The sequence below is a fragment of the Microtus pennsylvanicus genome, chromosome 9, assembly GCF_037038515.1.
Source record: "Microtus pennsylvanicus isolate mMicPen1 chromosome 9, mMicPen1.hap1, whole genome shotgun sequence".
NCBI classification, from domain to species: domain Eukaryota; kingdom Metazoa; phylum Chordata; class Mammalia; order Rodentia; family Cricetidae; genus Microtus; species Microtus pennsylvanicus.
In genome coordinates, this window is record NC_134587.1 from 59,012,723 (window position 1) to 59,030,913 (window position 18,191).

Consider the following 18,191-nt stretch of genomic DNA (forward strand, 5'->3'; position numbering starts at 1 on the left):
TAGTTAGGGATTAGCTCTGGGTGAAAGAAGGAATGCAAGGAAGGAATTCACAAGAGTCATGGTATAACTTAAGGCCTGACTGCAGCCCTCACATTCTGTTTGGGGTGTATTTACCGCCCCACCCCCCACTGTGTTCTCAATGCCCCAGGCCAAATGCCTCTGTCTGGCAGGGCTTGTATATTTCATGTTTATTTCCAACTCTGCCCTACATAGAGGTAGACAACACAAAGATGCTTAAACCCAGCAGCTCTTAGTGGCTTAAGCAATGGCTCAGTTGCCTTGCAAGCCCAAAGGCCTGAGTTAAAATCCCCAAACCCGTGTTGAAAAGTGGGCCACCATGATTTATACTTAATCCCAGCATGGGGAGCTGGGGATAGGTCTAGTGGTCATCCAGGGTAGCCTACTTAGGAATCTCCAGACCAGTGAGAGGCTGCCTCAAAACAAAACAAAAGAACCATGTGGTTGTCTCCTGAGGAATAACGTTTGATGATGCCTCTGGCCTCACTTGCACACACACGTGCCTGCATGAACTCATGCACCCATAAGCACACACACATACTGTAGTAATTCTTAATTAACCCTCTTTCCTCTCAACCAGGGTGAATATGGAGAGCCTGGAGTGCCCGGCTACCAGGTGAGTATCATTTTTCATTAGGGACTGCTCCGTGCAGAACTTTAAAAACATCTGAGTAGACCCGCCCATCTGAGTAGACCCGCCCATCTGAGTAGACCCACCCATCTGCCTGTCTTCAAGCCGTGTTCTCTTTGTGCACCTGCAGGGGCCTCCTGGCCGCCCGGGGCCAATAGGACAGATGGGTCCCATGGGAGCTCCCGGAAGACCGGTAAGTCCCTGTGCTTGGTTAGACCCACGTCAAGTCAGCTGTGCATGCTCCCTTTTTTACCCATACCTTTGAGCCGCAGGCTGGCCCCTCCATCATGTGTAAGTTCTCCGGGTACCATATCAACTATGTGACAAGGGGCCCATCATCCCTGGCCAAAGCAAACCAAATACCCGACTCAGGCAAGCAAGAAGGAAACAGATTTTTCATCTGGGCCAGGCCACGTATATTAGGTACATCCCGCCTGGGCCATAGCCACTGTAGAAGGGGAGACGTTGAACGTCATTTATAGGATGGCCCACCGAGTGGAGGTCAGTCCCCCCCTTCCAACACAATGGCACAGCAAAGTGTGATGGGATAGAAGCAGGATGAGGGAAGACTTGCAGGAGAGGAGGGGGTGCCAGTGCTCCTCCAGCCCTGCCCGTTCCCACCACCACACTGAGCCCGGAGCACCCTCTCCTGGTGGAAGGCTTTCTGCCCCAGCACTGTGGCAGACTCAGCCAAGATGGAGCAGTGGGATGCACACCGCTCTCCCTGCGAGCGGCTGGCTCACTCATAGAGTAGCAACTGCACGGCTTAGGGTTTTCCTCTAAGTAGAGTTCAGAGGGGCTGGCTCGGTCAGTGATGTGCTTACTGTGTAAGCACAAAAACCCAAATCCTGTCCCCGGCCTCATGTGAGAAACCACACGGTACCACATGGCTGTAATCACAGGCTGGGGAGGAGGACACAGGAGGATCCCCGAAGCTCACTGGTCAGCCAGCCTAGCTGAATTGGTAAGCAACAGGTTTAGTGTAAGACCCTGTCTTAAAAATTAAGGTAGAGTATGGTCAAGTGATGAAGGAAGGCCACTGGCCTTCACACGTGTGCACGTACACATGCATGCACACACACATGCCCAGGAAAAGCGTAGTTCAAAGACCCTCAGGGTGCACAGATGCAGGCGCTTTGCCTGTGGGATTGACCTACAGGTCTGTTCTGCCCATGACCATTCGTGACTCCACTGTCAAACTGTGACAGTGTCTCGTGGGGAATCTCACAGGAGAGCAGAGAGGTCTGGCCACAGCCACAGGGCCTGGGGCCTCACAAAGCCTAGGAACAGGCACATCAAGGACACGGGTGAAGTCACAAGCCCAAACACACACAAGCAAACCAGGAACAGCTGTGGACAGACAGCAGCACATTCCAAAGACAGTGACCCGGTCTTCCTCCTGGCTTTTCATCCCACCAAGACAGATGTGGGGAAGCCCTGACCATACTGTTCTAAGCGGACAGCCGCTGTCTTTCCCAGGACCTCCAAGCAGATGTCATCTGGGTCCTAGGAGCGGAAAAAAAATATACATGTCTTTGTATTTCTGCAGGGACCACCGGGGCCCCCTGGACCCAAAGGACAACCAGTAAGTTGGTGGGGGAGGGGCTCTTTGGTGATTAGTGTGCCTGCCTTCTTTGACCAGAGAACAACTTGGCTGACAGCTGTTTCTGGTGCAGATAATGCTGAGAGCCGTTATGTAGTTCCGTTATGCAGGAAGCGATCCTGCAGAGTGCCTGAACACCTGCCCAGGCCTCTGTGGGGACTCTGGGTGATGCTGTTTGGGGCTCCGTGTCACCCCGGTGACTGTGCAGATCACACCGATGAGCCGTGATGAAAAAGATGTGCAGTTCATGGAACAATCTAGGGGCCCTTTTCCAGGGTAGACAAGGGGACACTATGTTTGCTCAAGGGAAAATGGGAAACCCTCCTCCCTCCTGGATGTGGGGGGAATCCATCGGAGCCTCAGGTCAACACTAGGGACATGTCCAGTGCCTCTGAACCAGGCTGGATCCCAAAGCCACACTGCTCCCATGACAGGGCCACTTGTTATATTGGAAGCACAACCAAGCATGGGGTTTCTTTGAACCTTGGAGAGCAGAGCCAGGGCTTCTTATGACCTGGGAAAGTTGGACAAATCTCCAGACTCAGTAATGTTGATGAGGAAAATATCTGATCAGAGATACTGGGGTCCAGCAGGAAGCTTGTGCGAGCCATCCACTGCTCCGTGTCCAGAGGCGGGTCTTCATGTTCCCACGCCTGTTCCATAGGCAGTCCCATTTCTGTGACCCCTGGTGACCTTGCCTGCCACCCACCCCCATACCCCTCTAGGCTCCCATCCCCTTCAACAGAGTTCCCAGCTGGAGCTGGAACTTGAGGAGGCTCCTGGATCCCTCCCACTCCCCCCACACTCACCGCCATCAGACAGCCCTGAGCAGGATGGAAAGGGCCTACAGCCAAGGACAGCGGAAGCCGGCAGGGCTGCAGGGCCAAGGAAGCAGTGGCCCAGCCCAGGCTCTGGCCTCAGATCTCCCCTGGCTGCTGCAAATACAAACAGCCCCCTCACCCTGGGCCAAGTCACTTCCTGGCAACTTTGACAAGCGGCTCTGAGCAGCTAACGCTGTAGGGACTCCCATGACCGCCATCCTGGGCTTTGATTTCAGCTCCCAGCCAGGTGGCGGAGCAAGAAAAGCAGAATGTAATTAAAGGTTTTGCTTTTTATTTTCCAACGATATCTCAGCATCAGAGGAGGCAGACAGTAGACTGCAGAGAGGGACTTCAGGGGTCCTGTGTGACTCTTGCTCACTGTAGCAATAGAGAGATTCTAGGAAAGACACACAGATGCTGGGAGGGAGGGGGCAAAAGGAAAGAGTGCTGTGTGGAAGCACCCCATGTGAATTTACGGGGTGGCTCCTCATTGCTGGTCTCAGGCAGCAGGGAGAGCTGACTCCAGCCAGCTGCTCCTCAGAGGAACTGTTAGATAAACACTGGCTGAGACACGGGCCTGACTTGCCCCGGAAAACAACCCAAACAGGCCCATAATTATGGAATGTAATCAGTGCTAAGTCCCCTAAAATCATTAAAAAGAAAGAAATGTTGCTAAGAAGCTAGGGTGGCTTTTATCAAAATGATATGACTTGGATCTCCAGGTATGGTGTCTAGACCATCGTACGGCTGCCCTCTCTCTTAGAAGGCCCAGAGCCCGAGGATGAGCTCTGACCTCCCTTGGATGGATCAGGTGCTAGCGTCAGCTGATGGACCCCTCTCAGCTCCACCACTCCCTCCTCAGGCCTTCCTTAGACAGAGGATCCTAATGGGCACAAGGGTCACAGTCCAGGGAGGGTGTGGCCTCTTTTCTTCTAAAAGATACTTCTATTTCACTGTGATTCTCAATTCTTACAAACTCATAGACACCATCTCTGTTTCCAGGGCAACCGAGGACTTGGTTTTTATGGAGAGAAGGGTGAAAAGGTAAAGAGACCCAATGACAGGAACTGGTGACCATCACTACCCAGGGTGACCTGGTGCCCTCCAGGTGACCTGCAAGCACACTTCACATAGAGATCACGGTTGAGTGTCAGGTCACCCACACTCCAGGGACAGTGGCCGATCAGTGAGACTTGAATGTGAACTGTCTAGGTTGGTGTAGAGTCAGACAGGGACATGTGACTTCCACCTATCTTAAGGACTCGGAAATGGAGGTGTTCCCTAAGAGTGTCTTCTAATGTGTGGGACCCAGAGAAGATTAAAGGGACTCAGCTGAACCAGGTGGTGGTGGCACACCTCTTTAATTCCAGAACATGGAGACAGAGGCAGGCAGATCTCTGTGAGTTTGAGGCCAGCCTGGTCTCTAGAAGGAGGTCCAGGAGAGCCAACGCACACAGAGAAACCCTGCCTTGAAAAAAATAAGTCTGGGGACTCAACTAAAGAATGATCTGGAACCACCTCAGGAAGCAGGTCACATGGCTGCCCTGGCTGACTTACGTCATAGAAGAGGATTATGTGACCTGTGACCTCTTACTGCTACCTTTCATGTTCCTGGAAGAGGAGCCTGGTACCCACAGCCAGCCAGCCAGCCAACCCCATTCTCGTTCCCCATGAGCCCGCCCACTCACTGAGCAGCATCTGTGCCCCTCAGGCTCTCCAGTGTGAGAGTTGTCATTGTGTAGGCACCCTGCTCTTTCACTGAGTCCCACAAACGGAAGTCAGGATTCCTAAGACATCAAGGGTAAAAAAATTAAGGATCAAAACACATAAAAATGTAAAGTCCCCTCCAGTGAAATATCCCACAGTCATACAGTAAAATAAAAGAGGGCATAGTCAGATGGGGGATGGAGGAGATGAAGTTGGGTCTGCAGTCCACCAAAGGTCTTAATCGGATACTAATGAGCACAGCAAGGCCCTAAATAGTCTTCGAGCATGTTAGTGCTTGGAGCACACGTAGAAGCCTTCTTCAGAGGGTGACCCAGTCTGCTGATGCTCCTGTTACTCATGGTGTCGTTTATATGTGGAAACAGCAGGAGAAAAATCAATCAGGTTCTTTTGTGTTCATCCGTTCCTGAAGGAGGAAGAGAGTGAGCTAGGCTTGCTGGCCGTGATGGTGGGCAGTGACCGCCCCCTTGAGGTGTTTGGTCTAGCCTTTGCTCGCCAGCACATCCAATACCTTCTGCTTGTGACACCAGAGTCAGACCTAACAGCTTCCTTGTGTAGAAATCGACCCAAGGCTGTAGCCCGCAGACGCAGATGCAGTGTGGGGTTCTGGGTGATCTCTGACCTCAGCGCATAGATTATAAACAACCGGTGAAGGAAGTACACTTCCCGCCATCCTAGATTATGATAATTTTGATGTGATGATGTGATAGTTTAGATTTTTGTTTCAGTAGAAAACAGGCATTCAGTGGTATGCAAAACAAAATAGTGTGGGTGGTGGGATTGTGCAGTCACCCAAGTCCTGTGCCCTTCTCCTGATTCAACACTGTCACTTTTGCTGAACAATCTTCAGGGTGACATCGGACAGCCAGGACCCAACGGGATCCCATCCGATGTCACGCTTATTGGGCCCACACCATCAACGTACGATCGGGATCTGTACAAGGTAAAGAGTGGCCGTTCCCAGTTGACCTAGGAAAAGGGGCGTGCAAATGTCACTTCCTTCATTTTATGTAAACAGTTGCATCCTAAGATGGGAAAGACCTCGCTGCCAAATTGGTGGGGAAAAAAAAAAATCAGATTTGCCCCAGCTATCATAGGGAACTGCACGGTTCCCGCCAGGCCACAGGAGACAGTTGTGAGCCGCAGGATCTTCAGTGCTGGCAGCAAAGATGGGCCAAGGACCATCAGTACAAAAACAGAAGTGAAGAAGGGTCTATACTGCTTAGTGTGTTTGAACTGTCTTTTCCTAAGCAGAGTTAGCTGACTGAGTGTGGTCATTTGGGGGTCTTCCTAGGTGTATTCTCACACTAAGGACAGATCTGTAGCAGCCAGCATCCATCTGGGTGGTCAGAAGTGCCTGTGCTCCGTTGCTGCTCACTCAGATGGAAGAGAAAGGCTTCCAGGCACATCACAAATCACTGAAGAGTTCGTTCATCTTGTGAAAATACAAAAATAATCCTTTTTTGCGTTTGATATTTAAAGCTCCAGCACCTAGGACTGTTATTGATTGCCACAGGAAATCGTCAAAATGGCCTGAAGTTTTGTCAAGTACTTTTTAACCTCGTATCTTAAGCCAGGATCAGTGCCTGAGCACCTCGGGTCTCAAAGGTGTAAACATTTCCCATTCTATGTTCTTCACAGGGAGAAAAGGGGAGCAGAGGAGATCAAGGGATACCAGTAAGTTCAGTGATGGAGTTCTTTCCCATGGGGATTGCTCTGCCTTCGGGGCTCCTGTCAGAATGGTGGGGTTTGCTCTGACTGGTGGGGCGTGCTCTGAATCATGGGGTGTGCTCTGATTGGTGGAGTGTGCTCTGAACAGTGAGGTGTGCTCTGAGTGGTGGGGTGTGCTCTGAGTGGTGGGGTGTGCTTTGAACAGTGGGGTGTGCTCTGATTGGTGGGGTTTGCTCTGAACAGTGGGTTGTGCTCTGAACAGTGGGGTGTGCTCTGGTCTTAGCCCTTGGGTTCTTGGGTTCTCCTGCACTCCTCTACATGGGAAGGTATCAAGGAGACACAGTGTATTTGTATAAAACTATTGGATATTATATAATACTATATATCATATAACATAATTGTTATATATAATATAACATGTATAATATTACTGTAATAATACTTAGCATTATCTGATGCTGTCAGCTGAGTGTGACAATGTATGAGTGAGGGGCTGGGAGGGAGACTCTGGGCCTCTCCTGGGCCGAGGAGTCACTGCCATCTGGTTTATCCCGTCCAGTTTGACACACCTTCCTAGTTCTTCCTCACTGTCGCTTACCTGTGGTGGTGACACGTGACATCCTGGATAAAGGTGATCCACACCCAGCCCTGTGCTCTCTCTGCCCCCAAATTACCTGCTCCAGCACCTGTCGCTGAGGGGCCTGAGGAGGCTGCAGAGTGTCTCGCTGGTGCAGTCAGCTCCAGACACTCCTCACCCCTCTCATTCTGTTTCTCTCTCCTAGGGCCCCCATTCAAAAGGCGAGGAAGGCATCATGGGATTCCCAGGAACACGGGTGAGCCATGTACTGTGTAGCCATGACTAGTTGGCTTGTCTTTTTAAACGGATTGTCTTTTTAAAACACTGTACCTGCCCTGGAGGTTCCTCCTGGTATGAAACTAATCTTTGTAACACACTGCAGAGAGTGTCTAGAATGAGGGTTCATGCCTGGCCACCCAAAGAGTCCAGTAAGACTGTCCCTCCGTCATGGGGAGGCTCATCTGTTGCAGGAAGGTGTCACCTTCAGAGCCATGAGCATCAACAACCATCTCAGCACCTGGGGTGGGGTGGCCACCTGTCCCTGTGCTTCCAAACCCTGAAGGCAGAAGGCTGCTTAACAACTGTTGACACTGTCATGCAGCCCTCTGGGGAATCTGGTCACATGTTCCAGACTGTTTATTGCTTGTGTTTTCTGTTCAACACAGGGTCTTCCTGGCGTTGATGGAGAAAAAGGAGTCTTCGGACAGAAAGTAAGTCTGACACACAAAACGTGAACTGTTCCAGGCCTGAAAGCTCATGTATATAACAAGTGGGATCTCAGAGAAATACATTTGTCCCAAACGCCCACTTGAGATGTCCCCTTCATTCACAGGGGTCATTTATGAAAAGTGACCATTCCAACTCTCAAAGCCCTTAGTGGCACATTAGCCTCCGTCTGGACTTTGCTCATCAGTCCGCTGGTTCTTCCAAAGAACCCACCCCAGGTTTTTCTCACTAGGTCCCCTCCCCTCAAAGTCATTGTCATTCATAGGTTGTCCCTCTATTTCTTTGATCTACACATACTTTGATACTTGCTAATGTTTAATGATAACCTCGTTTTCCTCCTGGGTTGTGACACCATTTTTTTTCCTTTTTTAAAGAAAAGAAAGTGTGCGTGAGAAGGTTATTACAGGTCCAGAGAAGATTTAGCATCCGCTAAGCACACACTGGAGCAGAAGTGCACATAGAAATGTTTTTATCAGATCAAGATTTATTTTACTTATTCACGGTTTTTGTTGTCCACCTGCCTCGGAGTCCAGCTCCATCCTGTCACCCACAGCAGACAGCCCTGGAGTCTGGCGTTAGATCCTTGGCAGCCTCCAGGGTCATGGGACCTAGCATGCTCATAACTTGGCACAAAGAAATAAGTACATTTGTGCCATGTTGTTCCATGTTTCACCCATGTAGAGGTCACCCCACTTCCACACACATGCACCACATTTACCCCAGGATGCCGCTGTGCCTCCAGTCAGCTTGCAGTCAGCACCAGGGTACACACACAGGGTCCCATGGCTGGTGTTTCTACCCCGCTCTCCTGTCAGTGCTCAGAGAGTAGCCTCAGACCGCCAGCTCCCCGTGAATCCCGTTCAGATTGCCACAGCAGGTGTGTGTGTGTGACACTGTGGAGCTCAGAGGCTGAGCAAAGACTGAAGAATCGTGTGGCTCGTCTGGGACAGCAAGTAGCCTTGCCCCCCTGGCGTTGTGGCTGACGTCCACGGCTCTAGCTATTGGCCAAGTCTGGCACTGACCATGTACCATGGAGACCAATGTCATGGCTGTTCTCATTTCTTCTCATTGCTGACCCTAAACTCAGGCTGGTGGCCTTGCCCTAACTACACCCAACTTCCTATCACATCGGTTCTTGCTAAGAATGTGTTTCCCAGAGGTAACACACCAGAAGCAATAGCTGTTCCCCTACTCCCTAACCAAGGCCAGAATGCCGCTCGCCTAAAGATGGCAATAAGACCATGTAGAGGTGGCTAAAGCAGACACCGCACCCAAAACCCAATGGACCATGTAGAGGTGGCTACAGCAGACACCGCACCCAAAACCCAATGGACTCAGAGCCAGTGTATCGCTGAGGCGGGTGGGTGACATGTCACTCTTCACGGAACACAAAGGAGCTGCCGTGTCTAAAACTGTGGCTGATCACAGCTGCCCCTGGACTAAAGGTCCATGAAGACTAGAACACTAGACACAGCCCAGCAAACCCTGGCTCCTGGTCCCCTGGCTGCTACTGTTCCTCAGACACATGTATGATAGACATGCCCATCCAGCTTTCTCTCTGTAGCTTGGGAAGAAACAGACATCTGTGCTTAAATGGGTCAGAGGAAGAAATAGTTTACCCAACTGAAAAAATAGGGAAATCGGCAGACATACACAAATGACTCAGCGTGCTGCGTGTTAGTGCAAACCACAGCATCCAACTGGTCCAGCTGCTGCCTCCGCATGAGCTTCCCAGATGTGCTGAAGCTGTTGGCCTTAAGAGCCAGAACCCAAGGCAGCTCTCAGGAGCTGCTGTGGACAGCGACCCATTAAAGCAGCGTGAGAGAGAAGGAGTAAGCAGAGAAAGCCATGTGTCTCAGGAAGCCTCTGCCTCCCTGCGAGAACAAAGAACCATCTGCACATGCCTCTGCACAGACACATGGACATGGACACCTAGCAAACTAAACAGCTACAGCCAGGGAAGAGAGATAGCTTACGCGTTTGCTGTGTTACATTTTCTGAAAATGTGGCGATTGTTTCCCTCGTTTGGGGAGATCCGTTTAGTGACAGCAGAATCTTCTCTATAGAGTGTGCTCATGGAGACCTGGTCTCCTGGATCCATGCACTAACACAGTCCTTGTGCAGTATGGGTGTGCAGCACAGGAAAAAAGACATCCCCATGTAGGCAGGGCTACTGGACTGCAACAGAACCATTCTTCAGGCATCACATCCACCAGGGGTGACTTTCCAGCTATGTGGGAGTCACAAACAGGCAGCAAAGCTGTGCCCACAGGCTGGGCATTCTGTGGCATCCCGCAACCCTCTTAGACTAAGCCCAGATGAAGTCTTTCCCCTCAAGGCCCCCAAGTTGGATTGCATTAACCCTTGTTCTTTGTGCCACGGGTCTGAGGAAAGATCTAGAAAAACCAGAATGACATGGAAACACATCCAGACCCATAAGACAGCAGCCTTCTTTCTGTTCATCATTGGAGGAAACCTTCCCTAGAAGCCTAGCTGTGAGCGTTTCCTGACAGTACACTTCTGCCAGCTACTGAGGACCTCTGCCTACGAGCCTCCTTGGTGCTCAGCATTCTTTCTTGAGCATAAATTCAACCACTCTTTTGAATTCAGCTCCACCTAGCTTGGAAGGCCAAGAGTCTACCACAGCCCTGCAAAAGGAAAAGATTAAAAAAAAAATCAGACAGTGTTAGTCCATCAAGCAGCATGTGAGCTCCTGGGCTTGAAAATCTATAAAGTAACTCGACAGGCAGGCCCATTTTTACCTCGCCCTGGCATGGCTTGGAGACTTTGCCATATGTGGTCGTTTGCAAGAGGGACTAGCTGCTCAGAAAGCTCCACATACCAGCTTCCTCGTCAATGGGAACTTGAGGGCACTGGAGACCAAATTAGGATTAAGGATTTCTTAATGAAAAGAGACATTCCAAATCAAGAGGCTCAGGGATTCTGTTTGGTGGCAAATGGAATTTTTCAAAACTCATCATGGAGAGAGAGTTTAACTAATGGATCAGATGTGACCCAACTGAATAGGTGTGACCCCACTGATGGGATGCTGTGACCTCACAGACCAGATGTGACCCCACAGACCAGGTGTGACCCCACAGACCAGGTGTGACCCCACTGATCAGGTATGATCCTACAGATAAGGTGTGACCCCACAGACCAGGTGTGACCCCACTGATCAGGTGTGATCCTACAGATAAGGTGTGACCCCACTGATCAGATGTGACCCCACTGATCAGATGTGACCCAACTGAACAGGTGTGACCCCATTGATCAGGTGTGACCTCACTGATCAGTCAAGAAATTGCTAGCAAGGCAACTAGCTCTTCTCCTCTAAAGTGAGGACAGAGGAAGCATGGCTGTCACCGCAGGTAGAGACAGGTCCTACACAATCTCTTGCTCACTTGGAGGCTGGGCGGGGAATGGAAGGGCAAGGGACCGTATTACATAGTACCATGAGGCCAGAAGCACAAACCACCCAATATTCTCAACACCAACCACCAAAAAAAAATACTAAGAAAAAGAACCTAAGGGGAGGGCACTGGAAGATGTCTCAGTGGTTAAGAGCACTTGCTGCTCTCGCAGAGGACCTGGACTCTGCTCCCAACACCCACTTGGTCATTTACCACCATCTGTAACCCTAGTCCAGGGTTTGACCCCCTCTTCTGACATCACAGGCACCAATCACTCTCACGGCAGACATGCATACGTGTAGACAAAGTACTCGTGCACATGAAATCAATCTGGAAAAGAAATTAAGGTGCAGAGGGAGGAAAGGCTGTCAGGGCTGCTGGGAACAGAAAGAGAATCGACAGACACTAGTGCCACATCTGGACTCTGGCTCTTGGGTCAAGCAAAGCAGCTATAAAGACATTTGTGCACCCAACACAAGGGAGTTGACAGTACACGGGGGTGGGGGCATAAGGGGGTGCTTGGTGTCTCCATTGGCTATGCTGGTAGAAGTGGCATGGGCTTGATTTCTGGAGGTCCCCCCTGAAGCTGGAGATAACAAGCCCCTATCTTTCTTGCAGGGAGGCAGAGGCTTGGATGGTTTCCAAGGTCCCAGCGGACCCCGAGGGCCCAAGGTAACTCACGTCTCTCTTTCTGGTGATATCCTGCTCCTCACCCAAGCAGCATGGGCAGAGGACATGAGCGGTGGCTGTTAATGTGATCCCGCAGAGTGAGGGGACTGTGTGCTGCCTGCACCCAATCCGAAGGGAAGCTTGAGACTGGATTTGAGCAGAAAGATGAGGGGTGCCTCCAGCTACTGATGGAGAATGGAACTTGTGTAGTTAACCATAAGGGCTGGGCGGGAAGATCAAGGGAGGTGATCCAGGGTAGCTATGAGGGGGAACCCAGCCTTATGGGTGACCCTTTCTGCTAGAGCATGTGTCTGGGGAGAGCAGGGAAGTGTGTGGGTGTATCTGGAGTCTACAGAGCAGATGGTGTTGGGTGTCCCTGCAGCTCCATGCTGCCCCCCTCCCCAGATGGTTCAGATGTCAACACTGTGAAGGTCTGAGTCTCAAAACCATAGCAGTCTCCCAGCCACTTCCGGCATCTCTCCCCTGGCAAGGACTTTGCAAGGAGATCCACACATGCTGTGCTGGTCCCTTTTATGTCTGCCTGGTGGCTGGGATGCAGGAACTCCCCACTGTCACATGGTAGAGATGTTGCCATGGGGACGGTCCAGGTTGGATGATAGTAAGAAAACATGCCCTGTTAAACCAGTTCCACGTTCTGCCCACTCCTGGGCAATATGTAAATTAAGAGACTCTGGAAAGCCAGACTCACAGTGTCTTCTTTCCCCCAGGGAGAACGTGGAGAACAAGGCCCCCCGGGACCCCCTGTCTACTCGCCCCATCCATCTCTGGCAAAAGGTTGGTACAACAGTTTCTGTGCATGATGTGGCCTCACACGGACCCTCTTCTCTCAGGAACAAAGTCATAAACTCTCCAGACAGATTTCTAAGTGAAACAAAATGAAGGTGTTCAGAACACAAGCTTCAGAGACAGCCCAGCGCCCCTGGGGGCTCCAAGGTGTCATTAGAAGCAGTCACTTTGGTTCTGCCTGACAACACTCGCTACTGTCCAGATCATCTGTCAGCGAAGGCATTTCTGCATTTCCAGGAGAGCCACGGGTTCTGGTTTTTAACACCTAGAATGCCACTGATTCTTCTCAGTTCAGTTTGCTCTCCCCTGAAACCTCCGAGGGTCTCTGACATCCTCTGTGATGTCTTGTATTTATCAGAATCTTACCCGGCTAGGCTGTAAATTAGAGTCCTCTGTATCTGCAGCATTTGAGCTTCACCTGCCTCTTTCTGTGTTCAGGGTACTCACCGGGAAGTGGGTGCCTGCAATGACCTGTGATGACAGACTCCTTGCTCTGGTGGGGGCTTGTTCCTGGACAATGGTTCTCATTGCAAGGGATCTGTCTTGGTTGCAGGTGCCAGAGGTGACCCAGGATTCCCAGGGGCTCATGGGGAACCAGGAAGTCGAGGCGAGCCTGGAGACCCTGGCCCCATGGGGCCCCAAGGTCCATCTGTTGGAGATGAAGGTAATGGAGTTTTGTAGCATCAGAAGGTACCCGGCCTTAGGTGTGGACATGGACCAGTAGGCTTTGCTGGCCACATGGCCTTCCTGTGGCTCCATCCTTCCTTCTCATGGAGTAGCCTCAGCTACTGCTGAGCTGAAGGGCACCAGTGAGGTTAGACTGTGACTCTGGTGGGTGATTGGTGTGGTCTGGTCCCTGGAAGGTTAGACTGTGACTCTGGTGGGTGATTGGTGTGGTCTGGTCCCTGGAAGGTTAGACTGTGACTCTGGTGGGTGATTGGTGTGGTCTGGTCCCTGGAAGGTTAGACTGTGACTCTGGTGGGTGATTGGTGTGGTCTGGTCCCTGGAAGGTTAGACTCTGACTCTGGTGGGTGATTGGTGTGGTCTGGTCCATGGAAGGTTAGACTGTGACACTGATGGGTGATTGATGTGGTCTGGTCCCTGGAAGGTTAGATTGTGACTCTGGTGGGTGATTGGTGTGGTCTGGTCCCTGGATGGAAGAAGCAGGATGCTGTCCAATGTTGTCAGCAAATGGTCATAGTTCCAGGGTTGTGAAAGTGGACAAGCTCTGAAGAAACATACTAAGGTCATCACTGGTTCATGACACTTGTCCCTGATGGTGGTCCCCTGTGACACAGAAGCTAACGCAACCTTTAAATATCAGAACACTCACCTACTGTGAACGCTCTTGGGTTTCAGATTCGATGAGAGGCCTTCCAGGGGAGATGGGACCAAAAGGCTTTTCAGGAGAACCAGGCCGCCCAGCACAATATCCAGGTCCACCAGGAGCTGATGGAAAACCAGGTCTCCAAGGAGCCCCTGGGCCTGCAGGTGCACCTGGACCAGACGGTAAGTGACTGGTGTTCATCCAGAACCTAATCAAGCTGAGTATCATCCAGGGTTTTCTTTTAAATGGTTGTGAGTTGATTCAGTAGGCCCGTGGATGAGGATGTGGCGGGCACTGCCAGGGTCCACACCAGAACCATGACAACAGACAGCTGTTGCCTCTCAGCTTGTAGAGAAGCAGGAATCCCACAGTTCTCACACAGTGTGCTGTGGCTGCAGGAAGTTCAGCAGGGAATCTAAGGTGCTGTGTCTGGAAGGGGCTATGCACTGAAATCACTGTGCCCAGGTCTCTGCAAGTATCTCCTGTCTTAACTCAGCTCCTCTGTGCTTCAGCATCTTACAGCCATCAGCATCTCTGCCACTGCAAAGCCAAAGTCACAGGAAAGATAGCTGCCAAAAGGAATGGCAGCCACTGGCCAAGGGAGACAGGAGACCCAGAGAGCCTGGGTAGATAAGAATCTAGTAGATGAGGATGAAGGTTTGGACCAGCCTGCCACCCCACAGCAGCAGAGCTGGTCCCTGGGTCAGCCAGGATGACTCCATAGTAGCTGGGATGGTCCCCGAGTCTGCCAAGGTACATTCTCAGGTTGTGATGGTGTATGCTGTCCTTATGTTGAGAACACTCTGTCTACTGAGGAGTCATACATGTACCGTAGTTTTGAGCTGGACATCCACAAAAGCCATCCTCTCAGCTGTAGCATTCAGTTATACGTTTGATGTTGATGATGACCTCATGGGAATGTTTCATCTCCCGGAGATTAGCTTATGAGGCACTGGTTGGAAATAAGAGGTCATTCTCTTTTTCTGGGTGACATTGACTCAAATGTAGGCTCTTCTTTCCTAAATGATTTCAACTCTCTGATCACTCCAGCCGTCTCTCCTGAAGCCTTCCCTTCAGGGGCAGGGCATCTCCTTGAGTTCTCTCTTCAGGGCCAGGGCATCTCCTCGAGTCCTCCCCTCAGGTGCAGGGCATCTCCTCAAGTCCTCCCTTCAGGGGCAAGGCATCTTCTCAAGTTCTCTCCTCATGGGTAGGACATCTCCTCGAGTCCTCCCTTCAGGGCCAGGACATCTCCCGAGTCCCTCCTCAGGTCCAGGGCATCTCCTCGAGTCCTCCCTTCTGGGCCAGAGCATCCCATTTGCTAATAGACAGTGTTAGGTTTTAACTTAAACTTCAAGTTCAGAGGCTGATGTTTTCATTGCTTTGGGAAAGTCCTTCTCTATGTCATTTCCAGAAGGAAAATTGCTGGCAGTGTTTCTTCCATAGAAAGAAATACTTAGATAAAACAGGTATATAGAAAGCCAGTCACTTCTGCTTCCGCTTCACCTTCTACAGGAACATTTTAACTTGCTCTGAGTGTGCTTGTCCAGTTTTCTTTCGTATGGAAGATAAACACATTCGCTCAAGAAGTTTTGAATATTCGCTCCTTGGTTGATGTATTTGAGCAAAGCTATCTTTACTGTTTTCTATTACATAGAAAGTAGTATGCATGATGCAAGTTTTGCTTGTTAATGTTGACAGGAAAGTATTTATTGGTGACATATGGATTTCTATGAGCCTGCCTTTCCTGTGTGCAGCATCTGTAGGGCTTCTCTTACATGTGTCAAAAGCATGAAAACGTGCCGTGAGTGAAGACACTGTCCCGGCCACTCCATCCTGCCATGAGCGTACTCTGTCTTCGTGCGTAAATTTGGCTCACTAGTGGTTTCCATTATCACTGACATAGATAAACTAGCATGAGTAAACCGTTGTCTGGCATGGGTTATCAGCTGATAAGGGAATGCATACAGAAAATGGACTGGTGTAAGAAAGTTTGTCAGCTGAAAAATGTCAGGGCATCCCCCTTCAGCCCTTCCTGAGTTGTTTCCTCTGTGAGATACATTGTTACCATCTGCTTTTCTAGCAACCTTGTTTATAAAAAGTAGCCAACCATTGGCTTTAGTGGTGTGTCTCCCAACTTAGTATCCACCTTGTAACTTAGCACCGGGAACCCGGACTCCCACAGAGTTCAACCTTTCTCAGCACTGAGCTTTTTGGAGTCTTTGCTCAGGAACTGCATTTGGTCCTATTTCATAGGCTATGGCTGCTGGAAGCCAGGATGCTTAGTCATTCACGCTAGAATAAGAGCGAACCTGGATGCCAGCTTCCTTTGAGGTGAAAGGCTCTGCTGGCACCATTGATTGACTGAATCAGCTGTTGGTTTCTTCTTGGAAGTCCTGCTGAGATCTCACACATTCCAAAGAACGTGTTTGAAATTATGAATGGATTAAATAGAGAGAAACATCCCAGGTGAAAGACATGGCTCTCTTATGCCTTGGTGAAGACCTTACTACTTCCCAAGGGCATCCCTCTTTGTCCTAGATGACAGGTCCCTAGTTGTAAATGGCAACATTCCTAAAGTCCGGGAGATGAATCCTCTACTTACATCTGCTTTTCTCCTCCCCTGTCAAGAGAGCTGGAAGCTTTAGGTTAGAGCCCAATCTAGACCTGAGCAGCTCCTGGAGGGGTCACAGGCTTCTCTTCTCTCCCCTTCCATGAGGTCTGTCCACTGTTCTCATCTCCCTGGACACTTTGTAGTGCCCCCTTCCTTGAAGCTCTCTCTTGCAATGCCTCGCCCCCATCTCTCGTCACTGATGGAGCCCCTGAAATTCTCTCTGGTCCCTTCTATCCCCATTGTGCCTAGATAAACTCTCCAATGGGAATAGAGCCCTGTGCAAACATAACCACTCCCGCTCTGTGCTCTGAGCTACAAACATGAAACTTCTGACTGGAAACAGCCCACACTGGGTCTCAGGAATACCTAGTCTCAGAACGCCCAGAGTAGAGCTGCAGGTCTCCACCCTCCCGCTCTCCTTCCTGGCCAACATGTTCCCTGGTGTCCTGGCTCCTCCATAGCCTCAGAGCTTGAGCCAGGACCCAGGAGTCTCTGGGCACCTCACGCTCCACACTGGATCCACAGTGTGGGGTGCAGCCTCTTTCCTTAGAATTCTTTCATGACCTCCTTTGCCCTTTGGAATAAAAGCCCAAGAGGGTCCCATCCCCTCCTCCGTGCCAGCACCCCTCCGTGTACCCTTTACATACCCTCTGGTCATGGCTCTCTACTGTCAAGGGGTCATTTGGTCACGCTGTCCCATTTGTGGATCCTCCTCCAGCTCCCTGCCTGGCCAGGTCCCTCTGTCAGCTGCAGTTCATGTCACGTGCTCAGAAAGCTCCTGGACACCACTAATTCTAAATCAGCCACCCCGATGCCCTCTCCGGTGCTGGCTAGAATCTGAAAATCCACATTTCTTTGCTGATTGGGTTAGTTTAGCCCCTGCATCTCAGCTGTCAGCTCGGGGCAGCTCCTGGCTTGCCGCCTGGCATAGCTCAAGTGCCATCTCATGGTGGGTGAATGAACTGATGGACGAATGGGTGAGTGGGGCTATGTTAGATGCACGGCCTGGTCAGATTGCTCAGAGCAGTGCTCACTAGCCTCTCCAACACTCCGCTTCCCCAGAAGCTCTCTCACTCACCATCCCTCTGCCCTTGTCCAAGAGCATGAGCCTCTGAAGTTGCTGCTTTAGCATCCTTTCCACTTCCTGTACAGCCACAAGCATCTTCCTTCTTAATGATACTTGTTGGAGCTATGAGCACCAGTACATTCAACAGGGATGAGACTTGGTGGCTCACTCCTGTAATCCTGGCACATGAGAGGCTGAGACAGGGGTCACCATAAGTTCAGGGCCAACCTGGGCTACAGAGTAAGACAATGAGGAGCATAGGAGACCATGCTCAGCTGCCCTGCCAAGCCATGCTTGCCTGAAATGCATCCTGGTGTCCACCACCAGATGGCGGTCTTTCCCAAGGCCTCGCACAGTTGTGTACCCTTAGTCTCACCTGTTTGATTAATGGCGCCCTGCTGTGATTCCTCTGACCCTTGGTGAGGAAGGGAAGGCTGGGGTCAAGATCATCAGGGAGGTCAGCATGCCTAGTACCAGTTAGTCGGAAGGATTCCCATTAGTTACCATGAGCCCACGTTTGCATGTC

At 50.8% G+C, this 18,191-nt stretch overlaps 1 protein-coding gene across 1 annotated transcript in view; it reads left to right on the plus strand.

The window, feature by feature from the left end:
- Col4a2 (collagen type IV alpha 2 chain) overlaps positions 1 to 18,191 on the plus strand; it is a 137,131-nt gene that overhangs the window by 91,516 nt on the left and 27,424 nt on the right. Inside the window, exons 9-20 of the mRNA XM_075986138.1 lie at positions 599 to 634; positions 780 to 842; positions 2,199 to 2,234; positions 4,076 to 4,117; positions 5,649 to 5,741; positions 6,440 to 6,475; positions 7,252 to 7,302; positions 7,712 to 7,756; positions 11,804 to 11,857; positions 12,583 to 12,649; positions 13,215 to 13,325; positions 14,021 to 14,170. Of these exons, the coding sequence (XP_075842253.1) occupies positions 599 to 634; positions 780 to 842; positions 2,199 to 2,234; positions 4,076 to 4,117; positions 5,649 to 5,741; positions 6,440 to 6,475; positions 7,252 to 7,302; positions 7,712 to 7,756; positions 11,804 to 11,857; positions 12,583 to 12,649; positions 13,215 to 13,325; positions 14,021 to 14,170 (784 nt within the window). The remainder of the gene's footprint in view (positions 1 to 598; positions 635 to 779; positions 843 to 2,198; positions 2,235 to 4,075; positions 4,118 to 5,648; positions 5,742 to 6,439; positions 6,476 to 7,251; positions 7,303 to 7,711; positions 7,757 to 11,803; positions 11,858 to 12,582; positions 12,650 to 13,214; positions 13,326 to 14,020; positions 14,171 to 18,191) is intronic.